Here is a 22,952-nt window from a genome sequence, read left to right as displayed (position 1 = left end):
ATGATCAAATGGTGGCGTAACATTGATGGGCTGAATGGCCTAATTTTGATCCTATAACTTGAACATCAATTCATAACAGCTGCAAAGGGCACGTTTTGGGGTCTTTTTAAAGTGGGGATTAACAGGTACTTGATTAGTACGGGTGTGAGGGGATATGGGGAGAATGCAGGTGAATGGGGAAAGGGAGGGAAAGAGAGATCAGCCATTGAGTGATGGAATAGACTCGATGGGCTGAATGGCCTAATGCTGCTCTTCTGACTTGTGAACATTATGAAAATCGTAGAAGGACTGGAGATTTCCTGTCCATTTCAAAGTCCAGCGGCGACAAAAAAAATGTTGCGACACTTGAAAAAGTGGGAGCAGATAGTTCACTCCCTGAAAATGGAAATGAAACTGAAACTGGAACAATCAAGTCTTACCTTTCCTCTGTACAGCCGAGTTGTGCAACTGAAAAACCTTGGTTCAAATCCAAAACCAGTGAGGTTAGGCTTACAGACAAGTGCGGGCAAACATTCACTTCAAATTTTAATCCTTACATGTGCAAATTATAACCACATCTCAAGAGTTAAGATTAGGATTTATCAATCAATATCAATATCAATATTTTATTACATGTCATTTGAACCTCAGTGAGGCTCAAACGAAACTCCGTTTCCACAGCCATACAAACAAAGACAATTTCCTACAGACATACACACAATTCAATTTAAAAAACTTCCATCACAGTGAACCCACTGTGATGGAAGGCAAAGTCTTTTCTCTCCCCTGTTCTCCATTTCTCTCCCGATGTCGAGCCCCAGGCGGGCGATGATAAGTCCCACGGCCATTTTAGTCCGCGCGGGGCGATGTACGGCCCCGCTCCCGGTCTAAAGCGGCCTTTTCACGGGGCGACTTGACGCAAGAGTTAACCGGAGTTTAACATCGTGGGAACCTCGTGCGATAACAGTACGGCATTCGTGGACCACCGTGGACCACCGTAGCGCTAACGGCAGGTCATCGTGTAACTTGGTCACTCGGGAGAAAATTCAAGAAAGTTTGAATTTCTCCAAGATTGACTTGTACACTTGTGGTTGAGTATTGCAACATTATATGGATGTAGTGGCCAGTGCGATATCCGTAATAACTCTTGCGGGTACCGTGGGAACTCCTGCGAACGGTGAACCCGGAAGCTGGACAGAGGGGACAGAAGGTGAGTAAAAATTATTTACGAGAAGTCACGTTGCGGGAGCTCCGGAAAGCGGTCTCTCCACCCGGACCCGCGAGCTCCCGACACCCCGACAGTCCACCGGACCTGCGGCTGCAGCTGGAGCCTCCGAGCTACGTGGTCGGGCCGCAGCAGCGAGTCACCACCGCTCCCCACGCACCGATGCCGGCCAGCCCCACGATGGTAAGTCCGCAGCTCCGCAGGCTCGGTGACTGGAGCCCCCGGGTCGTTCAGGCTGGAGGCCGCTCCACGGTGCTAGGCCCCAACGACAACGGACACCCGACAGGAAAAAGGTCGAGTCTCACGTACAGGGAAGAGATTTTAAAAATTTTCCCCCTTCCCCCCCCCCCCCCCCCCTCCACATATACACAGTTAAAAACACTGTTAAAAAACACAAACAGCTACATTTAACTAGACAAAAATATTTACAATATATATTAATGATTTGGACGAAGGAATTGAATGCAACATCTCCAAGTTTGCGGATGACACGAAGCTGGGGGGGCAGTGTTAGCTGTGAGGAGGATGCTAGGAGGCTGCAAGGTGACTTGGATAGGCTGGGTGAGTGGGCAAATGCATGGCAGATGCAGTATAATGTGGATGAATGTGAGGTTATCCACTTTGGTGGCAAAACAGGAAAGTAGACTATTGTCTGAATGGTGGCCGATTAGGAAAAGGGGAGATGCAACGAGACCTGGGTGTCATGGTACACCAGTCATTGAAAGTAGGCATGCAGGTGCAGCAGGCAGTGAAGAAAGCGAATGGTATGTTAGCATTCACAGCAAAAGGATTTGAGTATAAGAGCAGGGAAGTTCTACTGCAGTTGTACAGGGTCTTGGTGAGACCACACCTGGAGTATTGCGTACAGTTTTGGTCTCCTAATTTGAGGAAAGACATTCTTGCCATAGAGGGAGTACAGAGAAGGTTCACCAGACTGATTCCTGGGATGTCCGGACTTTCATATGAAGAAAGACTGGATAGACTCGGCTTGTACTCGCTAGAATTTAGAAGATTGAGGGGGGATCTTATAGAAACTTACAAAATTCTTAAGGGGTTGTACAGGCTAGATGCAGGAACATTGTTCCCGATGTTGGGGAAGTCCAGAACAAGGGGTCACAGTTTAAGGATAAGGGGGAAATCCTTTAGGACCGAGATGAGGAAAACATTTTTCACACAGAGAGTGGTGAATCTCTGGAATTCTCTGCCGCAGAAGGTAGTTGAGGCCAGTTCTTTGGCTATATTTAAGAGGGATGCGGCCCTTGCGGCTTAAGGGATCAGGGGGTATGGAGAGAAGGCAGGTACAGGATACCAAGTTGGATGATCAGCCATGATCATATTGAATGGCGGTGCAGGCTCAAAGGGCCGAATGGCCTACTCCTGCACCTATTTTCTATGTTTCTATGATTAAAAATAATAATAATAATAATAATAATAATAATAATAATAATAATAATAATAATAATAATAATAATAATAATAATAATAATAATAATAATAATAATAATAACAATGATGTGGTGGAGGAATGTCTTAAGCCAGAGGGTGTTGAATCTGTGGAATTCAAAGGCCAAGTTTTAGGGCCAAGTTTTGAGGTACTTGATTAGTACGGGTGTGAGGGGTTATGGGGAGAAGGCAGGAGAATGGAAAGAGAGGGAAAGATAGATCAGCCATGATTGAATGATGGAGTAGACTCGATGAGCCGAATGGCCTAATGCTGCTCTTATGAACCTTATGAAAATCGTAGAAGGACTGGAGATTTCCTGTCTTCCAGTCAAGGTTCATAAATCATAGGAGCAGCATTAGGCCATTCGGCCCATCGAGTCTGCTCTGCCATTCGATCTTGCCTTCACCCCGTGACCTTTGACTCCTTTACTAATCAAGTTGAAGAGTTGCAATCCTGGATTAAGTGCAAAGTGTATAGAAATAGTCCACCCAGACAATAAACAAGAGTCGCCAGGTTTTGGCGACGTTTTCAAAGTCCAAGTTACTTGAGGTGCAGCTGGCCATGAAGGCCCGTTGTCCTGGTGACGTTGCAGGGTGGGCCTGGCCAAGGGAAGGTGTAGGAGTTCTCCACCGCTCTGTGCCGCTGTGGGCCGCCTCCGTTCCGTGCGCTCCGTCTCCTGTTGCAAAGCTGCAATTTTCTTGTAGCTCTTCCCAATTTAGTTCACGGTCTTCCCTGCTCACACCTCCCCTTGATCAACGAAAACCAAAGCAGCAGCTCTACTAGAAACATAGAAAATAGGTGCCGGAGTAGGCCATTCGGCCCTTCAAGCCAGCACCGCCATTCAATATGATCACGGCTGATCATCCAAAATCAATACCCCGTTCCTGCTTTCTCCACATATCCATTGATTCCGTTAGCCCAAAGAGCTAAATCCAACTCTCTCTTGAAAACATCCAGTGAATTGGCCTCCACTGCCTTCTGTGACAGAGATTTCCACAGAATCACAACTCTCTGGGTGCAAACGTTTTTTCCTCATCTCAGTCCAAAATGGCCTACCCCTTATTCTTAAACTGTGACCCCTGGTTCTGGACTCCCCCAACATCGGGAACATTTTTCCTCCATCTAGCCTGTCCAATCCCTTAAGAATCGTATGTTTCTATTAGATTCCCTCTCATTCTTCTAAATTCCAGTGAATTTAAGCCCAGTCGACCTGTTCTTTCATCAGATGTCCGTCCCGCCATCCTGGAATTAACCTGGTGAACCTACGCTGCACTCCCTCAAGTTAGCAATACTGCTAAACGAAGGAGCGTTTCGAAGGCGGTAGGAGATGAGGAGGTGGAAAAGGGAAATACTTTGGGTACAGATTCCTCTCTCGGGCGGCACGGTGGTGCGGCGGGTAGAGCTGCTGCCTCACAGCACCAGACACTTGGGTTCGACCCTGACTCTGGGGGCTGTCCGCGCGGAGTTTGCACGTTCTCCCAATGACCGCGTGAGTTTTCTCCCGGTGCTCCGGTTTCCTCCCACATGCCAAAGACGTGACTGTAACTGCCCCACATCGGCAGTTAGTTAAATTCTAAACCTCACGTTTTTTGGTTCCTACCTGTAATAATAGCGTTCCTAAGGGCGGAACTAATTTGCCGACTTAGTTTCCGTGGGGCACGGTTGTTGGCGCACCTTGCAGGGCAGCAAAGAACAAGGAAGCAACACAAAGGGGCTACACCACCAAAATAAGTTAAATGTTAAATAAGCAAGATCATAAAGAAAGACAGAAGCCATGACTAAGAAGAAACCAAGAAATACCTCTTAAGTAGTAAGCAGTGGACGAGGAATGTTGTTTATTTGCTTGGTTAGTGTGGTGTTGTGTTGCTGTATGGACGTACATGCATGTATTTTGTAAACTGCATTTATATTGTTGTTTGTTTCCTCTTTTTTGGCCCAATTCTCACGGGTTGGTTGGTGCCGAAAATAAACCCCGTATTTAACCACGACCTCGGGCCTCGTGTACTACTTGGGAGCTACAGTGACAATAAAGAACCGTTGAACCATTGAAGAAGGTCAGACTTTATTGACAGCGGCGCAAGGCTGGTGTTCAAGTTTTAGATTTTAGATTGAGAGATACGATGCGGAAACAGGCCCTTCAGCGATCAGCGATCCCTACACACTAGGGAATATTTTACAACTTACCAAAGCCAAATAACCTACAACCCTTTACGTCTTTGGAGCGTGGGAGGAAACCGGAGCACTCGGTTAAAACCCACGCGGTCACAGGGAGAACGTGCAAACTCCGTACAGTCAGCACCCGTAGTCAGGATCGAGCCCGGGTCCCGGGCGCTGTAAGGCAGCAACGCTACCGCTGTGCCACCGCGTCGCCCCTTGAATCACCTGGAGCTGATCCTGTTCACCTTAGTGTGGACCAAGAAAACCACTTAGACTGCACCGTTGACGCGTAATGATGCACTAGAATTGTCGCATTTTATGAGTGATTAATTCATTGCTTTAATGCATAAACTCTGATATTACAGAATGTTAAACAATATTGATTATGAAACGTGCCCCAATGTTCACAAAGCTACAAACAAAAATTGCAAATGTTGAAACGCTTAATTGTCGGCATTATATCCTAGACACTAAATCAGATTGCACATCATCGATGGTGCTTCTCACACAAAAATCCGTTCTAACTCCCTCTTTTATAGTTTTGCTCTCTGTATCTCCACTTTAGTCTATCTATTGTACTTGAGTTTGACAGCTGTATTCATGTATAGTATTATAGAGTCATGCAGTCATACGGTGGGGAAGCAGGCCTATCGGCCCAACTTAGCCACGCCGAACAACACGCCCCATCTAAACTAGCCCCACATGCCTGCGTTTGGCCCACATCCCTCTAAACATACCCTACCCATGTACCTGTCTAAATCTTTCTTCAACGTTGTGATAGTACCTGCCTCAACTACCTCCTCCGGCAGCTCGTTCCATACACCCACCACACATGGTGGAAAAAAGTTAACCCTCAGGTTCTCATTAACTCTCCCCCCCCCCCCCCTCCCCCTACCTCACCTTAAGCCTCTGATATATTTAGATAGCATGCAACACAAAGCTCTGCATTGTCCCCCGGTATACGTGACAATAATGAACATAAACCTTAATCCTAAACATTTAACAGTACACGTGACCATGAACTAAACTGAACTAATCTCCCCTTTGCTCTATCTATTGTACTTGAGTTTAACGTCTGTACTTATGTACAGTATTCTCTGATCTGTTTGGATAGCAAGCAAAACAAAGCTTTTCAGTGTATCTTAGTACACGTGACAACAATAAACTTAATCCTAAACTTTTAACCCCAGAATTTAGTGGACAAACAATTAACGTCCAGGTGAATTTGTGACCATTGAGTAACGAGCTGGGAAATCACTGCTGGTGCCTCTATTCTGACCATCGCATCGGACGCACGTGAAATGGCGTCACGTCCTCCACAACGCAGCTCTGATCCACCTCTGGTTGAATGTGAAGGTTTGTTGAGAGATGGGATCACTGTAGATCAGTCAGAGAAACGGGCACCAAACCTGCAGAAGATCATCAACAAAATGTCAATTCAAGTGTCTCCATTAAGGCAACGCACACAAGCTTGGTCAGACTCTGTAATAATCATGGCATCCAACTCCACAACGCCCTGAAAGTGGCAGCACAAATAGATCGAGTGGTGAAGAAGGCGTACGGTAAGATGAGGAAGGAAAGTGCAGATGCTGGTTTACACCGAGGATAGACACAAAAGTCTGGGGTGACTCAGCGGGTCAGGCAGCATCTCTGGAGAGAAGCAATAGGTGACGTTTCGGGTCTGAAGAAGTGCCTTTACCGGAAATATCACCTATTCCTTTTCTCCGGCAATACTGCCTGACCCGCTGAGTTACTCCAGCTATTTGTGTCTGTCACCGTATACGATGCTTGCCTTCATAGGTCCATGCATTGAGTATGTCATACAGTGTGGGAACAGGTCCTTCGGCCCAACTTGCCCATACCGGCCAACAATGTCCCAGCTACACTAGTCCCACTTGCCTGCGCTTGGTCCATATCCCTCCAAACTTGTCCTATCCATGTACCTGTCTAACTGCTTCTTAAACGATGGGATAGTGCCAGCCTCAATTACCTCCTCTGGCAGCTTGTTCATACACCTACCACCCTTTGTGTGAAAAAGTTACCCCTCAGATTCTTATTAAATCTTTTCCACTTCTCCTTAAACCTATGTCCTCTGCTCCTCGATTCCCCTACTCTGGGCAAGGGACTCTGTGCATCTACCCGATCTATTCCTCGCATGATTTTGTATACCTCTATAAGATCACCTCTCATCCTCCTGCGCTCCATGGAATAAAGACCCAGCCTACTCAACCTCTCCCTATAGCTCACACCATCTAGTCCTGGCAACATCCTTGTAAATCTTTTCTGACCGCTTTCAAGCTTGACAATATCTTTCCTGTAACTTGGTTCCCAGAACTGAACACAATATTCTAAATGCGGTCTCACCAATGTCTTATACAACTGCAACATGACCTCCCAACTTCTATACTCAATACTGATGAAGGCCAAAGTGCCAAAAGCCTTTTTGACCACCTTATCTACCTGCGACTCGACCTTCAAGGAACCATGCACCTGTACTCCTAGCTCCCTCTGCTCTACATCACTACCCAGAGGCCTACCATTTACTGTGTGGGTCGTGCCCTTGTTCGACGTCCCAAAATGCAACACCTCACACTTCTCTGTATTAAATTCCATTCCTCTGCCCGCTTGGCCAATCGATCCAGATCCTGCTGCAATCTTTCACAACCATCATCACTATCTGCAAAACCACTAACCTTTGTATCAGTCAGGGAGTCATGATGCATCTTTATCGGACTTTGGTTATTTACAGTAAGTGGGTGAGTGGGGATGTCGGTGCCGTCTCCGGAGCCGCGGGGATGAATCTCGGGCTAAGGCTCCGCTCCAATTCCCGACCCCAGGGTCACTGACCCTCACCTCCCTCGGACCCCAGCTGGACACACAGCACCTGGGCCGTGAAAGATTTGATAACTGGGATTGTATTCTCTGCAGCAACGGAGGTGAAGAAAATACTTGAGATGAATAATATTATGAAAATAGGACCTGTTTTGCTTCACAAAGAGTGTAAGAAGGAACTGCAGATGCTGGTTTAAACTGAAGATAGACACAAAAAGCTGGAATAACTCAGTGGGCCAGGCAGCATCTCTGGAGAGAAAGAATGGGTGATGTTTCGGGTCGAGACCTTCAGACTGAAGAGGGCAGAAATCAGAATCATGTGTTCATCTTCATTGACATGACACCATAATAAATATATTACAGAAAAAATAATTTAATGGGGTGGCACGGTGGCGCAGCGGTAGAGTTGCTGCCTTGCAGCACCACAGACCTAGGTTTGATCCTGACTACGGGTGCTGTCTGCACATTCTCCCTATTTGGTGCTGTCTGTACATTCTCCCTATTCTCCCAATTTGTACATTCTCCCTATGGCCACATGGGTTTTCTCCAGATATTCCGGTTTCTCCCACATCTGGAAAAGTGCAAGCTTGTAGGTTAATTGTCTTCTGTAAATAGTCCCTGGTGTGTAGGATAGAACTGGTGTATGGTTGATTGCTGGTCAGTATGGACGTGGTGGGCCGAAGGGCCTGTTTCCATATATAGGTTTTGCGTATATATCTTAATTTAATTGAACCATATACTTGGTTGAATATGTGGCATTATTTTCGTCTTGCTTCTATAGTCAAAGTATTCATTTATTTGTGCAGAACAGTGATGGAAGTCTGACTCCTCTTGCCTTGTTTCTGTTTTTTTCTCTCTATGTATATATATATATATATATATATATATATATATGCATAACAGCATGAATTATAGTCTGATTTCCATACATGAATATACTAAGGTCATTCATGTGCCGCACCTGTTGATCAGAGCCTGGCTCTACTGTGGAATGTAATTAGGAATGTAATTTAGCTTAACCTTATTCATACCTAATCCAATTTAAAGCATAAATGTTGCATTCAAGTGTGAGTTAAATGTTGCATTCAAGTGTAAGGTGTCCTCCCCTCCTCGGTCGCTGCACGCCCTCGGGCTTGATCATTGCACTCCCTCGCAATTCTAACTCAACTCTCACCCAATGTTGGCAGCCCTGCATTATTATCATTATTATTATTATTAATCCTAATCTTAACTCTTGAGACGTGGTTATAATTTGCACGTGTAAGGATTAAAAATTGAAGTTTGCCCGCACTTGTCTGTAAATCTAACATCACTGGTTTGGAATTTGAACCAAGGTTTTTCAGTTTCACAACTAGGCTGCACAGAGAAAAGGTAAGACTTGATTGTTCCAGATTCCAGTTTTAGTTTCACTTCCACTTTCAGGGATGAACTATCTGGACTCAGCCCATCCAGTGGACTATAAAACCACCGCCCACTGTCTCTGGTCCAGCCAGTTCTCGGAAGGAAGACGGAATCCTGAACAGCAGCATGAGGTAAGGGACATCTTCACTCTGCACAGTGGTTATCGGAGATCAGGACCATCTCAAGGCACTGACGCCGACATTAGGTGGATGAGTAGAGAAGCTTAGTTTTCAGTCTTTAGAGATACAGCGCGGAAACAGCACCTCCGGCTCACCGAGTCCGCCCTGAGCAGCGATCCCCGCACAAAAACACTATCCTGCACACACTGGGGACAAATTACATTGATACCAAGCCAATTAACCTACAAACCTGTACGTCTTTGGGGTGTGGGAGGAAACCGAAGATCTCGGAGGAAACCCACGCAGGCCACGGGGAGAACGTACAGACAAGCGCCCGTAGTCAGGATCGAACCCGGGTCTCTGGTGCTGAAAGGCAATAGCTCTACCGCTGCGCCAACCCGCCACCCGCTATGAGTTGAGAGGTCATGTTACACTTATATAAGACATTGGTCGGGCCACATTTAGAGTATCGTGTTCAATTTTGGGCACCGTGTTATAGGAAAGATGTTGCCAAGCTGGAAAGGGTGCAGAGAAAGGTTGCAAGGACTCGAGCGTCTGAACTATAGAGAGAGGTTGATCAGGCTGGGACTTTATTCCTTGGAGTGCAGGAGGATGTGAGGTAATCTTATAGAGGTGTTTAAATTCATGAGAGGATTTGATCTGGTAAACACAGCAAGGGTAACGGAATCGAGAACCAGAGGACATTTGTTTAAGGTGAGGGGGGAGGGAACAGGTTTGATAGGATCCTGAGGGGGGTCTTTTTTACATAAAGTATGGTCGGTAAATGGAATGAGCTGCCAGAGGCAGTTGTGGCAGGTACTATCACAACGTTTAAAAGTAATTTGTACAGGTAACTGGATTATATAGGTTTAGAGTGAGATGCGGGCCAAACAAGGGCAGGTGGGACTAGTGTAGATGGGGCATGTTGGCCGGCGTGGGCAAGTTGGGCCGAGGGGCCTGTTTCCATGCTGTGTGATTCTATGACGATGATTACTGGATCGGTCATATTTAATGTCTCTGAATCGGTGAGCATGTTTGGGAAGGGTGATCATGTGGGGTCAGGGTTTCTAATCCATTCCAGCAGTAATTATTCTGGAAAAGGGACCAAGGTCTGGCAATGGATCTACGAGCGAAACATATTTTAGGACTTTATTCCATGGAGCACAGGAGGATGAGGGGTAATCTTATGGAGGTGTATAAGATCATGAGAGGAATAGTCTTTTACCCGGAGTAGGGGACTTTAGAACTAGAGGCCATACGTTTAAGGTGAGGGAGGGGGGATTTAATAGGGACTTGAGGGGAAACTTTTTTACAGAAAGGGTGGTGGGTGTATGGAACAAGCTGCCGGAGGAGATAGTTGAGGTACTTTCGTGACATTTAAAAAACATTTGCACAGGTACATAAACAGGGCAGGTTTAATGGGTTTATGGGGAAAAGGCAGGAGAATGGCACTGAGGGAGAAATATAGACCAGACATGATAGTGGGCCAAATGGCCTAATTCTGCACTATGATCTATGAACTTACAATTAATTCTATATTAGTCTAGTTTAGGGATTCAGCGCGGAAACAGGCCCTTCAGCCCACCGGGTCCACGGCGACCAGCGATCACCCCGTACACTCGCACTATCCGACTCAACCCAGGGACACTTTGCAATATTTACCGACGTGAAATCAAACTACAAACCTGTACGTCTTTGGAGTGTTTGACGGGAAACACGAACACCCAGGGAAAAAAACCACGTGGTCACGGGGAGAACGTACAAACTCCGTGCAGTCGGCACCAAATCTCCTGAGGGGATGATCTAAGTGACAAACTGAAGCTGACAAGATGGGGTGGGGTGGTGATCACGGGTGCATATGTGTTAATCTCTGGTCAAAGTACATCGGGAGCTCTGGTGTGAGTTCTGGTCATCGTGCCAAAGACAGGACTTGAGTCAGAGGGTGCGGTCACAGGAAGCAGTAAAGTGTGATGAAAGATTACAGAAACTGGACTGATATTGGGTTGAGTGCAGGAGTTGAAGGAAGACCCTCCTCACCTCCCCCCTGACTGTCCTGTCTGAAGAAGGGTCTCGACCCAAAACATAGAAAATAGGTGCAGGAGTAGGCCATAGGGCCCTGCGAGACAGCACCGCCATTCAATATGATCATTACCCCGTTTCCCCTTCTTCCCCATATCCCTTGATCCCGTTAGCCCTAAGAGCTAAATCTAACTCTCTCTTGAAAACATCAAGTGAATTGGTCTCCACTGCCTTCTGTCAGATTCACTACTCTCTGGATGAATACATTTTTACCTCATCTTAGTTCTAAATGGCCTACCCCTTATTCTTAAACTGTGATCCCTGGTTCTGGACTCCCCCAACATCGGGAACACTTTTCCTCCATCTAGCCTGTCCAATCCTTTAAGAATTGTATATTTCTATAAGATATACTCTCATCCTTCTAAATTCCAGTGAATACAAGCCCAGTTGACCCATTCTTTCATCATATGTCATTCCCGCCATCCCTGGAATTAACCTGGTGAACCTACACAGCACTCCCTCAAAAGCAAGAATGTCCTTCCTCAACTTTGGAGACCAAAATTGCACACAATACTTCAGGTGTGACCTCCAACTGGCCAACATGCCATTTGCTTTCTTCACTGCCTGCTGTATCTGATGTACAAGGCCACCCAGGTGTCGTTGCACCTTCAAATTCTCCTAATCTGAAACCATTCAGATAATAAACACAAAATGCTGGAGTAACTCAGCGGGACAGGCAGCATCTCTGGAGAGATGTTTCGGGTCGAGACCCATCTTCAGATTGATGTCAGGGGAGTGGGCGGTACAGAGATAGAATGCAGTCAGAGACGGTAAGACTGGTGGGAGAACTGGGAAGGGGGGAGGGATAGAGAGAGAGAGAGAGAGAGAGAGAGAGAAAGCAAAGGTTATTTGAAGTTAGAGATGTCAATGTTCATACCACTGGGGTGTAAAATATGAGCTGCTGTTCCTCCAATTTGCACTGGGCCTCATTCTGACAATGGAGGAGGCCCAAGACAGAAAGGTCAGATTGGGAACGGGAGGGGAAGTTAAAGTGCTGAGCAACCGGGAGATCAGGTAGGTTAAGGCGGACTGAGCGGAGGTGTTCAGCAAAACGATCACCGAGCCTGCGCTTGGTCTCGCCGATGTATAGAAGTTGACACCTGGAACAGTGGATACAGTAGATGAGGTTGGATGAGGTGCAACTGAACCTCTGCCTCACCTGAAAAAACTGTCGGGGTCCGTGGATGGAGTCGAGCAGGGAGGTAAAAGGACAAGTGTTGCATCTCCTGCGGCTGCAGGGGAAAGTACCTGGGGAGAGGGTGGTTTAGGTGGGAAGAGACGAGTTAACCAGGGAGTTGCGGAGGGAACGGTCTCTGTGGAAAGCAGAAATGGTGGAGATGGGAAGATGCGGCCAGTAGTGGGATCCCAGTCTCGCCAATGTACAGAAGTTGACAGGTCTTGCCAATGTCTGCCTTCTTGTTCTTGCCACCAAAGTGGATAACCTCACATTTATCCACATTATACTGCATCTGCCAAGCATCTGCCCACTCACCCAATCTATCCAAGTCACCTCATAGCATCCTCCTCGCAGCTCACACTGCCACCCAGCTTTGTGTCATCCGCAAATTTAGTGTGTGTAGGATAGTTTTAGTGTGCGGGGATCGCTGGTCGGTGCAGACTCGTTGTATCTCTAAACTAAACTATCAGCCTACAAATACAAGCCTGCAAATCTTTGCAGTTTGGGAGGAAACCGGAGATCTCGCAGTAAACCTACGCAGGTCATGGGGAGAACGTACAAACTCCGTACAGACAAGCAAGGCCGGATTTAGATGAAGAGAGGCCCTAGGCTGTTCCACTTGTGAAGACCCTCCCAATCCCCCACCCCCACGACTAGAGGAAGATGGTCAACCAGATTGACACTGAATTGCAGCCGAGCGTGGCCAATGAGATAAGGGGCTGGAAAGCTGCACGCTTTATTTATTTATTTACTGCCAGTGCTAGTGTCGAGTTATCGGCTTAAAACACTATTATTCTGAAATGGAGGGCAAGGAAAATTACTGAAAGGTTGTTTAGAGACAACAGTGCGTTGTGACAGCATATGCAAGAAAGGCCTATGACAGTGTCAAAAATATTATACACCTTGCAGGGCTCTCACTTAACTTTTTTTCTCTTTTGTCAGTCGGACAACCTTGGCAGCTTTTTTTGCCAAATGACAGTTTAGGTGGTGATTTAAGATGGCTTGCATGACGTGTGCGATAATGTGCTCGGACGAAGTGCGTAGTTACCAGTTGGAATTATGCTCAATAAAGCATTCACATATTATTTCTGCTTCAAATAAAGTCACAAACTAAACATATTCACCAACCAAGACATGATATATACCACAATGACATGCAGCAAAATTATAATAGTATCTCAACTCTTTTAACACGTTGCAATGAATGCAATTTCTATTATTTCTTTCCACTTCCAAACAAAAATGTGGTTGGATTAATCAGCATATGATCAATCTCGGTGAGACCAAGCGCAGGCTTGGCGATCGCTTCGCACAACACCTTCACTCAGTTCGCAATAACCAATCTGATCTCCCGGTGGCTCAACACTTCAACTCCCCCTCCCATTCCGAATTCGACCTTTCTGTCCTGGGCCTCCTCCATGGCCAGAGTGAGGCCCACCGCACATTGGAGGAGCAGCACCTCATATTTGCTTGGGTAGTTTACACCCCAGCGGTATGAACATTGGCTTCTCTAAATTCAGGTAATCCTTGCTTTCTAAATAAAGCAAATAAAAAACTGAAAAGTGTGGCGTGCAAAAGTATTCAGCCCCCCTTTACTCTGATACCCCTAAATAAAATCCAGTGCAACCAATTGCCTTCAGAAGTCACCTAATTAGTAAATAGAGTCCACTTGTGTGTAATCTAATCTCAGTATAAATACAGCTGTTCTATGAAGGCCTCAGAGGTTTGTTAGAGAACATTAGTGAACAAACAGCATCTTGAAGCCCAAGGGACACACCAGACAGGTCAGGGATAAAGTTGTGGAGAAGTTTAAAGCAGGGTTAGGTTATAAAAAAATATCCCAAGCATTGAACATCTCACGGAGCACTGTTCAATCCATCATCCGAAAATGGAAAGAGTACGGCACAACAGCAAACCTACCAAGACATGGCCGTCCACCTAAACTGACAGGCCGGGCAAGGAGAGCATTGATCAGAGAAGCAGCCAAGAGGCCCATGGTAACTCTGGAGGAGCTGCAGAGATCCACAACTCAGGTGGGAGAATCTGTCCACAGGACAACTATTAGTCGTGCACTCCACAAATCGGGCCTTTATGGAAGAGTGGCAGGAAGAAAGCCATTGTTGAAAAAAAGCCATAAGAAGTCCCGTTTGCAGTTTGCCACAAGCCATGTGGGGGACACAGCAAACATGTGGAGGAAGGTGCTCTGGTCAGATGAGACCAAAATTGAAGTTTTTGGCCTAAATGCAAAACGCTATGTGTGGCGGAAAACTAACACTGCACATCACCCTGAACACACCATCCCCACTGTGAAACATGGTGGTGGCAACATCATGCTGTGGGGATGCTTTTCTTCAGCAGGGACAGGGAAGCTGGTCAGAGTTGATGGGAAGATGGATGGAGCCAAATACAGGGCAATCTTGGAAGAAAACCTGTTAGAGTCTGCAAAAGACTTGAGACTGGGGCAGAGATTCACCTTCCAGCAGGACAACGACCCTAAACATACAGCCAGAGCTACAATGGAATGGTTTAGATCAAAGCATATTCATGTGTTAGAATGGCCCAGTTAAAGTCCAGACCTAAATCCAATTGGGAATCTCTGGCAAGACTTGAAAATTGCTGTTCACAGACGCTCTCCATCCAATCTGACTGAGCTTGAGCTATTTTGCAAAGACGAATGGGCAAAAATTTCAGTCTCCAGATGTGCAAAGCTGGTAGAGACATCCCCCAAATGACTTGCAGCTGTAATTGCAGCGAAAGGTGGTTCTACAAAGTATTGACTCAGGGGGGCTGAATACTTTTGCACGCCACACTTTTCAGTTTTTTATTTGTAAAAAAATTTGAAAACCATGTATCATTTTCCTTCCACTTCACAATTATGCACCACTTTGCGTTGGTCTACCACATAAAATCCCAATAAAATACATTTACGTTTGTGGTTGTAATGTGACAAAATGTGGAAAAGTTCAAGGGGTATGAAAACTTTTGCAAGCCACTGTATACACAATAAATAAACAGATAAAATGCAATAGGCTGTTATTGTTCAGAGTTTGGAGTTTGGTGATGTACCCTCCACCACCTCCAGTTTAAATTCCATTTAGAATATTTTTGGAGGACCAGGAAACCAGAAGCAACAGTTACTCCAGCTCGAGGGAGTGATTCTGCGTTGGTTTTCAGCGGTCGTAGCGAGGCGGCGACTGGACAGCAATGGCAGCCAGATCTCCCACAATTCAAAGTGAGGGAGAAAGTGCCCAGCGCCGACCAGTTGCCGTGGCAGTGCGCATGTGCAGGGCGGCCGATGATGTGCTGGCCGTGGCTGTGCGCATGTACAAAGGGAGGATGTGCTGGCTGTAGCAATGCGCATGTGCAAGCGGATGAGCAGCGAGCGGTGAGCATAGACCCGGCGGAGACGGAGAGTGACAGAGAGGGAGAGATAGAGAGGGGGGCCCGCTCAGAGTTGAACGGCAAGTGTCCTGCCTTGGCCGGAGGCCCCCTAGATTTCGAGGCCCTAGGCTTCAGCCTATGAAGCGAAGTGGTAAATCCGGCCCTGCAGACAAGCATTGTTATCATTACAGTGTTTTCATTCTTATCCACGATGCACCTAACCACCCACCTCGCGGCAATCAGTGCTCACGGAAGGCCCCAGTGCTTACGTGGATCTTGGACAAGCAGCAATCAAAGAGAAGCAGGGAGAAGAGCTTATTGGCTGAAACCCGTAGGAAAGGTGAGTAAGTCAAGGGGAAAAAAAGTTTAAAACTGAGGAATTTGGTTTGTAAATTGGTAAATTAGGCAATTTATCAGTCCAATATAAGCAAGGCTGCTCTAGGGGAACGGGAGTGAGGAAGCGGCCTTGTGAGGGAAGTGGCTTGTGAGTAAATTGTGAGTATTTGACTCGAGAGTCTTCGGCGAGGAGGCTGAGGAGAGGAGGGTACGCATAAAGCTGGAGAGGACGGAACGCGGTGAACACAAGTCAGGGCGGATGAGACAGTGTGATGCTTGCAGAATGTGGGAGCCCAGGGACACGGATGGAGCCTCTGGCTGCTACAACTGTGGCAAGTGCATCCAGCTTCAGCTCCTAAAGGACTGTTGGGGCACTGGAGAAGCAGCTGGATGACCTCAGGGCCATCCGGGAAAATGAGAGTTTCCTGGACAGGACCGATAGTGAGGTTGTCACGCCGAGGATACGGGAAGAACAAAGGTGTGTGACGGAGAGAAAGGGTGGAAATCGTGGAGTGCAGGAGACCCAGGTGGCTGAGCCTAATGAAAACAGGTACGCCCTCTTGCGAACTATCGAGGGAGACGATGTTTCCAGTCCGAGCGACGGACACGTCGGTGGCTCCAATCCTAGAGATGGGACTAGACCGGCGAGACAGACGTCGGGCAGAGCCATAGTGGTGGGTGACTCCATTGTCCGAGGAGTGGACAGGAGATACTGTGGCGGCAGACGAGACGCGAGGATGGTCTGTTGCCTCCCTGGTGCCAGGGTTCAGGATGTCACGAGCCGAATTCTGAACATTCTAGAGAGAGAAGGTGAACAGCTGGCAGTAGTTGTGCACGTGGGCACAAACGACATCGGGAAGAAGAGGAAGGAGGTTCTGCAACATGACTTCAGAGAGTTGGGAAGAAGACTGAAATGCTGAACCTCTAGGGTGATTATCTCTGGATTGCTTCCAGTACCACGTGCTAGTGAGGACAGGAACAGGGAGATAGGGGATCTGAATGTGTGGCTGAGGGGCTGGTGCAGGGAGCAAGGATTTAGATTTATAGACCACTGGGATCTCTTCTGGGGTAGGGGTGACCTGTACAAAGGGACGGGTTACACCTTAACTAGAGGGGGACCGACATTCTGGCAGGCAGGTTTGTTAGGGCTACACGTGTGGGTTTAAACTAAATAGTGGGGGGGGGGGGAGGGATTGACAAATTGGGAGTATAAAGACGGAGTTGAAGGGGAATTGGCTACAGGAAAAATTACAAAAGGTTCTCGAATTAATGGGAAGGAAAGTTCGAGAAGGGATAAAAGAGTACGGTCAGGGCCAATTGCGAGTTGTGCGAAGGAAGAGGTGAATGCAGAGGTCAAAGTGTTGTATATGAGTGCGCAAAGTATAAGGAATAAAGTGGACGAGCCTTAGGCTCAGTTAGAAACTGGCAAGTATGATGTTGTGGGAATTACAGAGACATGGCTGCAAGAGGGCCAGGGCTGGGAACTGAATATCCAAGGGTATACCTCTTATCGAAAAGACAGACAGGGGGGCAGAGGGGATTGGGTAGCTCTGTTCGTGAGCAGTGAAATTGCGTCCCTTGCAAGGGGTGACATTGAAACAGGAGATGTGGAGTCAGTATGGATAGAACTAAGGATTTGTACGGGTAAAAAGACCCTAATGGGACTTATCTACAGGCCCCCAAACAGTAGCCTGGACAATAGGGTGCAAGTTGAATCGGGAGTTAAAATTGGCATGTAGTATAGGTAATGCTACGGTTGTTATGGGAGATTTCAACATGCGGGTAGACTGGGAAAATCAGATTGGTACTGGACCCCAAGAAAGGGACTTTGTAGAGTGCCTTCGTGATGGATTCTTAGAGCAGCTTGTATTGGAGCCTACAAGGGAAAAGGCAATTCTGGATTTAGTGTTATGTAATGAACTGGATTTGATAAAAGAACTTGAGGTTAATGAGCCATTAGGAGGTAGTGACCATAATATGGTTAGGTTTAATCTACAATTGGAGAGGGAGAAGGGTAGATCGGAGGTGTCAGTGTTGCAGTTGAATAAAGGGGACTATGGGGCCATGAGGGAGGAGCTGGCCAACGTTGCCTGGAAAGATACACTAGCAGGGATGACAGTGGAACAACAATGGCAGGAATTTCTAGGAATAATACAGAAGGTGCAAGATCAGTTCATTCCTAGGAGGAAGAAAGATTCCAAGGGGAGTTAGGGGCGGCCGTGGCTGACAGGGGACGTCAGGGACAGTATAAAAATAAAAGAGAAGAAGTACAACGTAGCAAAGATGAGCGGGAAGCAAGAGGATTGGGTAATGTTTAAAGAACAACAGAAGATAACTAAAAAGGCAATACGGGGAGAAAAGATGAGGTACGAAGGTAAGCTAGCCAAGAATATAAAGGAGAATAGTTAAAGCTTCTTTAGGTATGTGAAGAGGAAAACATTTGTTAAGACCAAAGTTGGACCCTTGAAGACTGATAAAGGTGAATTAATTATGGGGAACAAGGAAATGGCAGAGGAGTTTGGATTTGTCTTCACTAAGGAGGACACAAACAATCTTCCTGATATAGTAGTGGCCAGAGGATCTGGGGTGACGGAGGAACTGAAGGAAATCCACATTAGGCAGGAAATGGTGTTGGGTAGACTGATGGGACTGAAGGCTGATAAATCCCCAGGGCCTGATGGTCTCCATCCCAGGGTACTTAAGGAAGTGGCTCTAGAAATCGTGGATGCATTGGTGATAATTTTCCAATGTTCTATAGATTCAGGATCAGTTCCTGTGGACTGGAGGGTAGCTAATGTTATCCTACTTTTTAAGAAAGGCAGGATAGAGAAAACAGGGAATTGTAGACCAGTTAGCCTGACATCGGTGGTGGGGAAGTTGCTGGAGTCAATTATAAAGATGAAATAGCCACACATTTGGATAGCAGTAACAGGATCGATCCGAATCAGCATGGATTTATGAAGGGGAAATCATGCTTGACTAATTTTCTGGAATTTTTTGAGCATATAACTCGGAAAATGGACAAGGGAGAGCCTGTGGATATAGTGTACCTGGACTGTCAGAAAGCATTTGATAAGGTCCCACATAGGTGATCATTGGGCAAAATTATGGCACATGGTATTGGGGGTAGAGTGCTGACATGGATAGAAAATTGGTTGGCAGACAGGAAACAAAGAGTAGGGATTAACGGGTCCCTTTCAGAATGGCAGGCAGTGACTAGTGGGGTACCGCAAGGCTCAGTGCTGGGACCGCAGCTATTTTCAATATACATCAATGTTTTGGATGAAGGGATTCAAAGTAACATTAGCAAATTTGCAGATGACACAAAGTTGGGTGGCAGTGTGAACTGTGAGGAGGATGCTAGTAGAATGCAAGGTGACTTGGATAGGTTGGGGGAGCGGGCAGATGCATGGCAGATTAAGTTTAGTGTGGATAAATGTGAGGTTATCCACTTTGGTATAAAAAAACAGGAAGGCAGATTACTATCAAAATGGTGTCAAGTTTGGAAAAGGGGAAGTACAACAGGACCTGGGGGTTCTTGTTCATCGGTCTATGAAAGTAAGCATGCCGGTACAGCAGGCAGTGAAGAAAGCGAATGGCATGTTGGCCGTTATAACAAGAGTAGTCGAGTATAGGAGCAAAGAGGTCCTTCTGCAGTTGTACAGGGCCTTAGTGAGATCACACCTGGAGTATTGTGTGCAGTTTTGGTCCCCTAATTTGCGGAAGGACATTCTTGTTATTGAGGAAGTGCAGCGTAGGTTTACAAGGTTAAGTCCCGGGATGGCGGGACCGTCATACGCTGAGAGAATGGAGCGGCTGGGCTTGAACACTCTGGAGTTTAGAAGGATGAGAGGGTATCTTATTGAAACATATAAGATTGTTAAGGGTTGGACACGCTAGAGGCAGGAAACATGTTCCCGATGTTGGGGAGTCCAGAACCAGGGGCCACAGTTTAAGAATAAGGGGTAAGCCATTAAGAACGGAGATGAGGAAACACTTTTTCTCACAGAGAGTTGTGAGTGTGGAATTCTCTGCCTCAGAGGGCTGTGGAGGCCGGTTCTCTGGATGCATTCAAGAGTGAGCTAGATAGGGCTCTTAAAGATGGCGGAGTCCAGGGATATGGGGAGAAGGCAAGAAAGGGGTACTGATTGGGGATGAACAGCCATGATCACATTGAATGGCGGTGCTGGCTCAAAGGGCCGAATGACCTACTCCTGCATCTATTGTCTATTACCTCACGAGTCCTGGTTGACACGGACGTAGGCCCGGAAGTGGGGCAGGCGGTCGACTCAGGCGGAACATTCGACTGTCCGTTGCTGGGACATGTGAGCAGCCATCTTGGCCAGGTCTAGGGGCAAACCAACAGGGAAGTCCCCCTTCCTCCCACCACTGAACAAGCGACCGAACCTCCTCCTTCTGTACCGGGAAACCTAAGATCAGATGCGTGCGTTCGAAATGCAGCTAAAATTTGAGCAGCAGCCCTTCCACAAAGCTTTATTTGCTGTGTGATATTCAGTCAGCAGAATGACTGTACATGATTACAATCAAGCTGTCCACAATGCACAGATCCAGGATAAAGGGAATTACGTTTAGTCCAAGGTAAAGTCCGATAATAGATAGACCGATGAGGTAGCTGGAAGGTCAGGACCGCTCTCTAGTTGGTGATAGGATGGTTCAGTTGCCTGATAACAGCTTGGAAGGAACTGTCCCTGAATCTGCATTTTCACACTTCTGTGCCTCTTGCCCGTTGGGTGAGGGTAGGAGAGGGAGTGGCCAGGGTGCGACTCGTCCTTGATTATGCCTGACCCACTGAGCTACTCCAGCTTTTTGTGTGTTGTCCCATTGATCACCTTGTGCTCTCTTGCAGCGACACACTGAGGGAGTCCTTGTTGGTGAAGCTCGGCCAGCTTCAGTGCCACTTCACGTGGGGCCCACAGATGGACATCGTCGACCTGGACGAAGTGAAGCAGAAGTTGCAGGATTCGATTATCATCGGCGGGAAGCACCAAGGCGTGCCGCACAACCAGCTGGCTTACATCAACTACCTGCAGGGCAACTGCGAAGAAGCTCTCCGTGACTTAGAGGAGGCGGAGAGACGTCTGAGGGAGATCCACGGGGATGGATTTGAGAGGAGGAGCATCGTCACCCATGGCAACCGGGCCTGGTTGCATTATCACATGGGGCAACTCAGCGAGGCCCAGTCCTACCTCGACAAGCTGGAGGTGATGTGTGGCCCCCTCACACAGGGCTCGCACGTCACGGAAATGGTGCCCGAGGTGTTGGGGGAGAAGGGGTGGTCTTTGCTGAGCTCCCACTCTCAGTTTTACGAGGAGGCGAAGGAATGTTTCGCCAGGGCTCTGGAGAAAGATCCCGACAACACGGAGTGGAACATGGGCTACGCCACCGCTCTCTACCGTCTGGAATCGATTTCCGGGATCCTGAAAAAACCCGAAGTGAGTCAGTCGGTGAGACAGCTGAGACGGGTGCTGGAGCTCGATCCGGGTGAATCTGTGGCCAGGGTGATGCTGGCCCTCAGGCTCCAAGAGTTCCAGCGAGAGGCAGAAGCGAATGAATTGGTTGAAGAAGCGTTGCGGACAAGCCCAGATTCTCCATTTGTGCTCCGCTATGCAGCAAAGTTTTACAGGATACAGCACAATGTTGATAAAGCGATAGAGCTGTTGAAGAAAGCCTTAGAATTCACTCCGCACTCTTCCTTCTTGCACCATCAAATGGGTATCTGTTACAGGAACAAGCTATATTCTCTGCATAAAAATCAATGCAATGGAGACCCTGGTGTGGAGGCTGAGTTGATCAACCATTGCAAGCACCATTTTGGAACGGCATTTGAACTGGAGCCATCGAATATATTTGCAAAGCTGGATTTTGCCGGGATCTGCTTAATGAATGGTGAATCAGACAAAGCGGTGGAGATATATAACGACCTCCGGAGTTTAGAGGATGTTGCTCCAGATAGAAAGCAGGCAATAGAGTTACAGCTTGGATTATATGAACTGTATCACACCAAATCTGAATCAAACGCCATCCACCATTTTATGGAAGGCCTTAAAATCCAGCGTGGCACGAAATATTGTAAAACTTGTTGCATTAAATTGGAGCAGATTGCAAGAAGGCAAATTAACAGGAACCCGTACAACAGCAGAGCCTGGGGTATCCTGGGGTTTCTTCACCGAGAAGCCGGGGAGAATTCTGAAGCTGTTGAATGCTATGAAAAGGCCTTGCGGTTTGATCGTGGCAACGAAGAATATCTCAGCGCTCTTCGTGAATTGCGCCCTTCTACTTAGGCTGGAGATACCAGGACCAGGAGGTAAGGGCGAGAAAGGTCCTTCCTCAATCATTCCTCACTAGGACATAGAACGTAACACAGTACAGCGCAGGAACAGGCCCTTCGGCCCACGGTGTCTGTGCAGAACACGATGCCAAGACCAAATCCTATCTGCCACCATTCCCTGTATATCCATCGGCCCATCCAAAAGTCTGTCAAATGCCACAATCGTGCCTCAACCACCACTCACGGCAGCAAGTTCCGGGCACACACAGCCCTCTGTGTAAAAATAACATGCCCCGCACATCTCCTGTAGCTAATACCCTCTAGTCCAGGAACCTCCTCTACACCCTTTCCAAAGCCTCCACATCCTTACAGCAATGGGGCGCCCTGAACTACATGTGATACTCCAAATTAACTCCAAATAACCAAAGTCCGATAAAGATGCATCATGCCTCCCTGACTGATACAAATGTTAGTGGTTTTGCAGATAGTGAAGATGGTTGTGAAAGATTGCAGCAGGATCTGGATCGATTGGC

General features: G+C 47.2%; 1 protein-coding gene across 1 annotated transcript; it reads left to right on the top strand.

Annotated features, from left to right (window-relative positions):
• The first annotated feature begins 9,088 nt into the window (after positions 1 to 9,088).
• On the top strand, positions 9,089 to 22,224 carry LOC116981424 (interferon-induced protein with tetratricopeptide repeats 5-like). The gene is made up of 3 exons (XM_033034477.1): positions 9,089 to 9,169; positions 20,998 to 22,037; positions 22,205 to 22,224. Exons 1-3 carry the CDS (start codon positions 9,165 to 9,167, stop codon positions 22,222 to 22,224), a joined length of 1,065 nt encoding a protein of 354 aa, XP_032890368.1. The 5' UTR covers positions 9,089 to 9,164.
• The last annotated feature ends 728 nt before the right edge of the window (positions 22,225 to 22,952 follow it).

Source organism: Amblyraja radiata, chromosome 15 (assembly GCF_010909765.2).
Source record: "Amblyraja radiata isolate CabotCenter1 chromosome 15, sAmbRad1.1.pri, whole genome shotgun sequence".
Taxonomy (NCBI): Eukaryota; Metazoa; Chordata; class Chondrichthyes; order Rajiformes; family Rajidae; genus Amblyraja; species Amblyraja radiata.
The sequence above is the reverse complement of the archived record's forward strand: the minus strand, read 5'-3'. Positions and strand labels throughout refer to the sequence as shown.